This window comes from Xenopus laevis, chromosome 3L (assembly GCF_017654675.1).
Source record: "Xenopus laevis strain J_2021 chromosome 3L, Xenopus_laevis_v10.1, whole genome shotgun sequence".
Taxonomy (NCBI): domain Eukaryota; kingdom Metazoa; phylum Chordata; class Amphibia; order Anura; family Pipidae; genus Xenopus; species Xenopus laevis.
Window position 1 is genome coordinate 63,583,677 of NC_054375.1, and position 8,911 is coordinate 63,592,587.

At 38.1% G+C, this 8,911-nt stretch overlaps 1 protein-coding gene across 3 annotated transcripts in view; it reads left to right on the plus strand.

The window, feature by feature from the left end:
* Positions 1 to 8,377, plus strand: part of LOC121401488 — an 11,559-nt gene extending 3,182 nt beyond the window's left edge. For all 3 annotated transcript variants that reach the window (XM_041586308.1, XM_041586307.1, XM_041586309.1), the window contains 6 exons: positions 790 to 865; positions 945 to 1,048; positions 2,254 to 2,816; positions 4,573 to 4,647; positions 6,077 to 6,176; positions 7,952 to 8,377. In XM_041586308.1, coding sequence (XP_041442242.1) covers positions 818 to 865; positions 945 to 1,048; positions 2,254 to 2,816; positions 4,573 to 4,647; positions 6,077 to 6,176; positions 7,952 to 8,177 — 1,116 coding nt within the window. In that variant the 5' untranslated portion in view covers positions 790 to 817 and the 3' untranslated portion in view covers positions 8,178 to 8,377. The remainder of the gene's footprint in view (positions 1 to 789; positions 866 to 944; positions 1,049 to 2,253; positions 2,817 to 4,572; positions 4,648 to 6,076; positions 6,177 to 7,951) is intronic.
* The last annotated feature ends 534 nt before the right edge of the window (positions 8,378 to 8,911 follow it).

Genomic DNA, 8,911 nt, shown 5'->3' on the forward strand with positions numbered 1-8,911 from the left:
ATGCTAGCATACTTATTTATTTTAATGTGACCGTACAATCACAAACCAGAGTTGGCAAGCAAGCAGCATCCAAGCCTATTTGCTGTATTATACTTTCCAGTATGACTATCAGTCCTTGGTGCTTGAAAGATGTTGAATCTTTTAGTTAGCAGTGTTTGCCAATTTGCTAGTTAAACTATTTGGTGCACGAGGGTCAAGATGCAAAGTATAACACACTCCTGCAAGGGAGCTTGGTAACCAACTCCATGTTCAGTGTTGTACCACTTGAATCACTCACTGTTGAAAGGTTTGTAAATGTACACCTATGACCCACCCGCATACTACCTATTCCCTTGCAGGCACAAGTTGTGCCCATGAACCTGTAGTTTACTTACTGGCACAAATGATGGTGCATCATTTTTCACCTGGTTGAGGCACAATTATGCTGACATTTTGAGAAAATGTTGCATTGCGGATAAGAAAAACATGACAAATTGCGCAGATTTCAAGTACTCCTTTAGTATATGAGCCCTATTATCTTCTTTCCCCACTTACAAAAGTGAAGAAATAAGATGATTTATATTAGTTAGCTAATATGTTTCCAGAAGCACCACATTAGACCCTAGGAGGGGCATGTGCAGCTTTCAACAATACATGTCTATTCTGATGGGACTACTGTATATGTCATATAATTTGATTGCAAGGCCTTTCATGCAACTTGACAGGATCTAGTAATTCTTATGTTGTATTACAGATTGTGATAATAGTTCATGAAAAGCTCTCTTTAAAAATGCATCTTGAAATTTTTAGCAATCTGTCATTGTGCCTGGAATAGTGAATGGTTGCCGTGATGCTGAGCGCAGGACCCCTATATTTTCATGATCAGGTATGTCTGCCATGTTTTCCTCCAGATTTATTACTAATAGCTAACTTTACAGCAGTTTAATTCAAGTTCTCTTGAACAGCCAAAAATGAGAGTAATTAAAAGGACAAAGAAAATGCCAGAAGAATTACCCCCTGATATGAAATACATGAACATTAACCCACGCCTTGCAAATTTCATTAACAGGTAAGAGACTGGAAGCATTATATTTGAACATTGTGCAAAGTGCAAATACTGGTTGCAAAGTGACAGTTTTTACCCACAATGCTGAGTGTTTTTGAGAGTTATAGTGTAATTCTGGGTTCACTGTAAATGGGGTCCATCCAGTTTGGCTGCTAAACCAATATGAATATAAATAAACATCTGTTCTGGTAAATTGCGTGCAAGTTATGGCAACAATATTATTTCCTCACATTTGTGTCTGAATGCTGTCACTTCTGGTGCACAGCAATAATAATGACATTAGAATCCAATTAATTTGGTGCCACCCACTAAGGGAACTTTGGAATTAACACAAGAATCAGGTGGATTGTAACTCTATGGTCTATTGAATCAAAATGTGCAGTTGCAATTTACCAGTGCAGGTTGAAGGGGTGCTTTGGTGTCCATTTGAAGTGCAAATGTATGTACACAATACCTTTCTGAATAGCCTCAATGTCTGTATCCATTTTTCACCCCCAGTGGTGAGTATGTTTGCAGGTTATCTAAGGTCCCTGCATTGTAAGGAATTCAATATGACTGTACATTAAAACTTTTACTATTGGAATATTGGAAGCAAATAACATTACTTTTGGATTGGTTTGAAATATGCCACATTGGTTGAAGCTTAGGGACAGCTAGACTAGTCAAGAGACATCCTTAGTGGCCACAGATTAGACAGATGGGGACTGCAGTTATATACAGACATAGAAAACCAGGCATAGAGCCTAATTTAAAAATATTTGATCAAAAAATAAATTGATGTATCATGCCTTGCATCTCTTTTGTTTTATTGTCTTGTGCTTTTATTGCTCTGAACGTGTGATAACACGACGAACTATAGAAGCACCTGCCCCAGTAAGAAAAAGCATGAACTTTGAAAGTGGAAATTCCTACTTAGTTAAGAAAAGCTATAGACAAACTATTAACCTGTTATAGAGTAGGTAAGATATTAATGCAGACAATTTCAGTAAGGAGACTGGGATGATAGCTACATACTGAAGCTGGAACAGGAATTGCCCCTATGTATTAGGAACAGTCACAGGAATTACAAGACTAGTAGGTACAGGTATGGCTCAATTGTAAAGCACTGTAAAGTCACAGTACATTATAAAAGGGTTCTGATTTTGTTTAGCCAGCAAAAATGTTGAAATTTGAGTGCTGTTGTTTACTTTTTCCTGTATTGTACTCAGTCTTAATAAGAACCGGAAAGGGGCGCAAACTAATGCTGACAAGAAACCTGCTACATTACCAAAAGAGGACAAGGCACGGAAGGATAAATATCCAATTCTACCTGAAATTAGTGGCTCTGATAGTTTGAAGAATGGTGCAGACAATGTAAACCTGAGATCCAGCCACATCCTCTGTGATGAAGAGCAATTTATGAACCCTTATGATGAGTATAAATATGTTGCCCCTACATTGCTGTATGAACTTGGAAAGCTATTACTATTTTTTTCACAGTTTGAGATCATCTTCCCTCAGGGAGTGGTAAATGTACTGAATTACAGCTGGGAAGAACTCATTAAAGGTGCAGTGTACAAGAGACCATGCCAATTTCTTGCTGGCAAAAGAGCCGCCCCAGACACAGGTGCAACACCTGTAGATAATGAAAGCAAAGGGGCAGGGGCAGGTGATGGGCTTCTTGAGAATGCAGAAAGTACTAAAAATAATAAAAATAAGACCAACACTACTCTGCCAGAAAATGTTAAGGGGAATGAAGAGCCTTTACAAAACAGAACAACTGGAAACAAATGTGAGTACTCAAGCTCAAATATTGAGTAGATATTGGTGTACTTGAATATTTTTTATGTGCAATTTATGTGAAGTGTTCATAACTCAGCAGTAGCACAAGATTGCTTAGGAACAATCACAATTGAGAATACAGAGAAAGATGAACTCCAAATCTCCAAATAAGTCAGATGGAATGATGATTTATCACACGATACTTAAGTATAAAGATATTCTTAAAGTTAATGTACTTAAAAGACTATATGCAATTTCAACATTGTTGGTAGAAAATGTAGGGATTTGAACAGACAATGACAAATCAGATGAGATCCAAAGTAAATTGCAGCACTCCCATGTAGTAATACAACCACCTTTATTACAATATTACATCTGGCACAAAGTAAGCTCCTATAATTTAAGTGCTGGATGATTGTTTGCAATGACAAATCAGATGCCAAGTAGCAAAGTGCCAGTATGTGCTGTTTTTGTTGTTTTTTTATCATTTTTTTCTGGATGGCTGTTTTTTATCACACTTTTTTGTCATCACTTCATTAAATGAAATTCTAGTTAATAAATTCTTTGTATACACCAGCGCTATTCAGACAGTTTTGCTATTTGGAACACAGGATTACCATAACAAGTTTAAAGGGGTTGTTCACTTTTGTGATAACTTTTAGTATGATGTTGAGAGTGATATTCTGAGATAATTTGCAATTTGTTTTAATTTTTTATAATGGAAGGTTTTTGAGTTATTTAGCTTTTTATTTTAGCAGCTCTTCAATTTGCATTTTAAGCAATCTGGTAACTAGGGCCCAAATTACCCTAGCAACCATGCATCGATTTGAATAAGAGACTGGAATATGAATAGGAGAGAGTCTGAATAGAAGGATCAGTAATAAAAAGTAGCAATAACAATACATTTGTAGCTTTAAAGAGCATTTGATTTTTTTAGAAGGGGACAGCGACGCCCATTTGAAAGCTGTAAAGAATCAGAAGAAAAATACAAATAACTATAAAACTATAAAAAAAAAATAATTAAGCAAATGAAAAGTTGCTTAGAATAGGCCCTTCTATAACATAACAAAAGTGACCTTAAAGGTGAACCACCCCTTTAAATATGCTCTTGTCATGTTGTGTGCATGTTATCAAGAAGAAGAGCCCTATATAACAGTGCAAAGTTTTAAAAGAGAGGAGTCATATGGTGTACATCATTGTTTCTTCCTGGCTGGTTTTCTGATCTGCGTATGCACAATAGCATGCAGTTGTTTCTATCCTATGCAGTTAAAATGCAATGATCAAATCAGGGGTAATCTCCAGAGGTTGCCTATTATAATCAGAAAGGAAAGGCTGTGAATAGCCAAGCGTGTTTGTAAATGGGGCCATTTGCTGTCTGTAGGCATTTCCCCTTTAAGTAAACATGAAGAAAACAGTGGCTATTCCTGTTTGTTATTTATCAAAATGCCCCATATATTATTTCCCTAGTGGTTGCTTTCAGGTACTGAGTTGAATCCTTTTTCTGTGCTCACGTATATATGCTATGACTTATTTAAAATGTATCACTTTTCAATGTGAACAGTTCGATTGCATAGGAAGTGAATTTCTCCTATGTGTGTGTGTGTATTTTGGTACAATCAATATGCTAATTATAATAGATGCAATTTAATTCTTGGTCAAGCAGTGATAAAATTGTTGCATTCCTGTTTTCACATACATTTAACATGAAGTCTTTGTTATTTAATGAAACCTTTTGGACATGTTAAATATTTTTTTTCTCTTTGCAGCTCCCCAGTCTCTTGCCTCCCATTTACCAGTCACTATCAGCTTCTCAATGTCATCCAGAGTATGTGAGAACAGAGGTAAGAATCTTTGCAGATGTGCACAAATTCTTATAGCGATTGCTTGCTACAATAATATAAATGCAGTGGCTTCACATATTGCTTGCATTAGCAATAATGACATTGGTCAGTCACTCCATGACATCATCTGCAAATTTTTTTGTAATAAAGCTGAGGTTATCCTCTGTATACCACATTTTTATGTTAAATGATAGGACCTTGTCACAGGGAGGGCTTTTTCACATACCCAATGTACTCCAAATAGAATATAGATTGCAATGGTGTTGCAGCCAGTATCTGAAACATGAATCCCAGCTCTGTGACTGGACAGTGTTAGATAGAGTTGAAAGGTATTATTTCTGATACATAAGACCAGTATGTTCCTGCAGTATGGAGCACACTGGTGGTCTGTTCTGGATATTTCATAGAGTAGCCTTAGAAGGACAAAATAGAAAGGGGAAAGTATGAGATATAGATAAAAATGGCATAGATTAAAAATGGTGAGTTGGAAGAGAAAGTTGGGATGGAGAAAGGAAAAGGCAGATCTAAAGCAGGTGCTCATGGAGAAAGATGAGAAGGATGACAAAGAGGTCAGGAAAGAAAGGTATGGAAAGCTAGAAACAAGGTAAAGAATATGATACTTCTAGTTTATATATCTCTTTGTTCAGTAGTGTGAAGGGGTCAGGGAGACAAGTGGCAGGTTGGCTCAGAGACTCTAAAGATTCTAGAGTGTTCTCGCCCAGTTTGTGCCATGATTGCAATGGTCACAATTATGCTGAAATTCTAAATGTTGGATTATAGTTAAAACATGGGGAATTGTGACATATCCCATAAAAGTTGCATTTCCCACTCACTATCACTTCAATCTCTACATCCACCCTTTAGAATTTACTGAGAAAAAACAGCAATATTGCACTAAATCAGGGATTTCCAATCTGCATTTTTTACTGGCTGTTAAAACTTGATTGGAATTTTAGGCAGCAACCATTATTAAGGCCATCATACAAGGGCCAACGTTAAAATTACACATTGGGGCCTATTTATCGTGCTGTATATAACACTGGAGAAAAACATCTCCAGTGATGTTGCTCTTCTTTGCTTTTGTTTTCTAACTTGTAGGTAGCCTTTAAAATCTAATTGCTAATTGGTTGCTATGGGCAACATCATCTGTGATGTTTTTCCCCAATGTTTTACACAGCATGATAAATAGGCCCCAAAGTGTAGACAGAGCTGCCTTCAAGTGCTTGACTGTACACATGCATGATCAAATATCATTGATATGTACATTAGGCCTACCGCCCAAATTAGTTGATCTGTATTGCAGTGAGAAGTTGCTGTGGACTCCTTTTCGGTGGTACCTAATCCACATACAGATTCTTTTTATATCAGATTTTTTTTTAAACATGAGTTTTTTGCAAGTAAAGTGTATCCACACTTGTCTTTGATTCAGGATGGATATTTTCAAAACAAGATTCAAAATCCGAAGATATGGAATGGAAAAGCTTGTGTTCCTGGGTATTGGAAAGACTGCAGCTGGCACAGATACAAATGTACAAAAGTATATTGTTATTGTCCTTTTTATTCAAGTAGATGGATAGTTGTTTAAAGGACCAGTAACATAAAAAAAAAAATGTTTAAAAATTCATTAGTGCACAACAAAAAATAAACACTAAGACAAAAGAAACTTTTAAATAGCAAAGCCTTTATTAAAAAATAACTTACAGAATGGCCACTTCCTGTCTGCTTCAGAAACGGCGAAAAGGCGACCATCCATCCTGCAACGATCAATTTCTTCTCCCTGGCTAGTCACAGGAAATACTACGTTCCGTAGATGCCAAAATGTTCCTGGCCATCGCTTCCACTAATCCCTGTTTTACGGGAATAAACACTCAGCGCCAGGCTGATGCAACAGTGACTCATTGGCCGCAGAAAGCTTTGCGCACTCATTGGCGCAGCAGCTGCACATGAATCGCCGGCACCGGCGGGACCCAACCTCTCAGCTTCATGGCAGTTGGGGCAGTCACAGGTGGTAGCGCCGAGCTGCGGACTGCCCGGGCCTCCACCACTCCCTGCCCCAGCCGCTACCCCTCCGCTTCCTGCACTACGCCGCCACCAGTACTGAAGTGTCGGCTGCGCTGGGACCATGGGAAAGGGATGGCTTGGCAGAGGCAGCGCAGGGAGCACAGTGTCAGCAGCCAGTCACGGGCACACAGCGGGAGCAGCAGCCACAGACACGAAGCAGCAGCCATGAAGCGGGGACACGACTACAGCTCCTACCCCAGGACTTTGCACATCGATCCAGCCGGCTCCAAGTTCTCACCAACTGGAGTCCCCTCCAGCAGAACTCACTTCCCCACAACAGTAGCAGAAAGAAGTGTGCGTCGGGAGACCAGGAGGTGGATGAAAGCGATGCCTGTCAGTGACTAGCCAGGGAGAAGAAATTGATCGTTGCAGGATGGATGGTCGCCTTTTCGCCGTTTCTGAAGCAGACAGGAAGTGGACATTCTGTAAGTTATTTTTTAATAAAGGCTTTGCTATTTAAAAGTTTGTTTTGTCTTAGTGTTTATTTTTCATTGTGCACTAACGAATTTTTAAAAAATTTTTTTTATGTTACTGGTCCTTTAAGCTTTAAAATAAAATGAGCAAAACCAGACAGCAGGTTTTAGAATTCACTCAATTTCTGAGAGTAGAGCCAAAGTGTATTTTTGGCTCACCATTCGCAAAAAGGGGGATAGAACCAGAAGTGGCTTTTAATTAACCTTTTAAGTACCTCTTGTCTAGTAAATTCCTGTTTTACTAACCAAATCTGTATAAATCATCTGAATTGTATAAACGCAAAAATGGGGCTCTGGGCAAATTTGCTCCTGGGCAGTAACCTATAGCAACCAATCAGTGATTAGCTTTTTTCAGCCAGCTGCAGTTTGAACAAATGAAAGCAGTCATCTGATTGGTTGCAATGGGCTACTACCCAGGAACAATTTTTGGTCAGTGTTTATAAATGAGCCCCACTGTGTTTTACATTTTAGTTAAAAGAGCGGTAAATTGCAATCTATCAGAATAGATGTACATACTGGATAAATAGAGAACCTGCAACTACTTTAAAAGAGTGTATAAGCACATCATGTTTGCTCCTCCCCTTGGTCTAATACAGTAGCTTATCATTACTATTAATATTGTTATACTGTTATTTCTGGTAGCAGCCTTGACTGTATTCACAGTCAACTAATTGCAGTGTTTACTGAGTATGGGCATGAACCCTTTAATTATGCAGTGTACTAAGGAGTTTTTACTCAACTTGAAGTTTATGTTTTATACAATTTAATAGTAACAAGCAGGTCACATCATTGAAGGAAATGGGATTCTGCAAGCCAGTGATTCTTCGGCATTATGACAGCACCAAAAAAGAACATTTAATAAAACAAAGGAATATCAATAAACCTTCCTCATTTGCTCTGGTAAATGGCAAACCACAAATTCCAGAGATAAAGCGAGAAAATGCGTCACTACAGAAACTCCATTATGCCTTGATTGACGGCTCTTCACTAGTTTAGTATCCTTTAAATATGAACAAGCAATTCTTCCATAACTGGAACTACTCTGATATATCTCATATTAAAATATTATAGAGGAGATGCAGGTGGACACAATCTCTAAAATCTCCTAATTCTGTTCCAGATTTCCTCATAGACTTAAAGGGGTGGTTCACCTTTAAGGTTACATATCGGGGCCCATTCACTAAGTTCGAGTAAAGGAATAGAGGGGAAAAAAACGTCGAATTTCGAAGTGTTTTTTTGGCTACTTCGACCATCGAATGGGCTACTTCGACTTCAAATCGAAGGATTCGAACTAAAAATCGTTTGACTATTTGACTATTCGATAGTCGAAGTACTGTCTCTTTAAGAAAAAACTTCGACCCCCTAGTTCACCACCTAAAAGCTACCAGAGTCCATGTTAGCCTATGGGGAAGGTCCCCATAGGCTTTCCAAGTTTTTTCTGATCGAAGGATAATGGTTCGATTCGAAGGATTTAATCGTTCGATCGAACGATTATTCCTTTGATCGTTCGATCGAACGAATTGCGCGATTTTAATTCGCCAGTCAAATATCGAGGGTTAATTAACCCTCAATATTCGACCCTTAATACATCTGCCCCATCGTATGTTATAGAGTGGCCAATTATGAGCAACTTTTTAATTTGTCTTAATTATTTATTATTTAGAGTTTTTGAATTATTTACCTTTTTCTTCTGACTTCACTGACCCCATCTAAAAAATAAATGCTCTGTA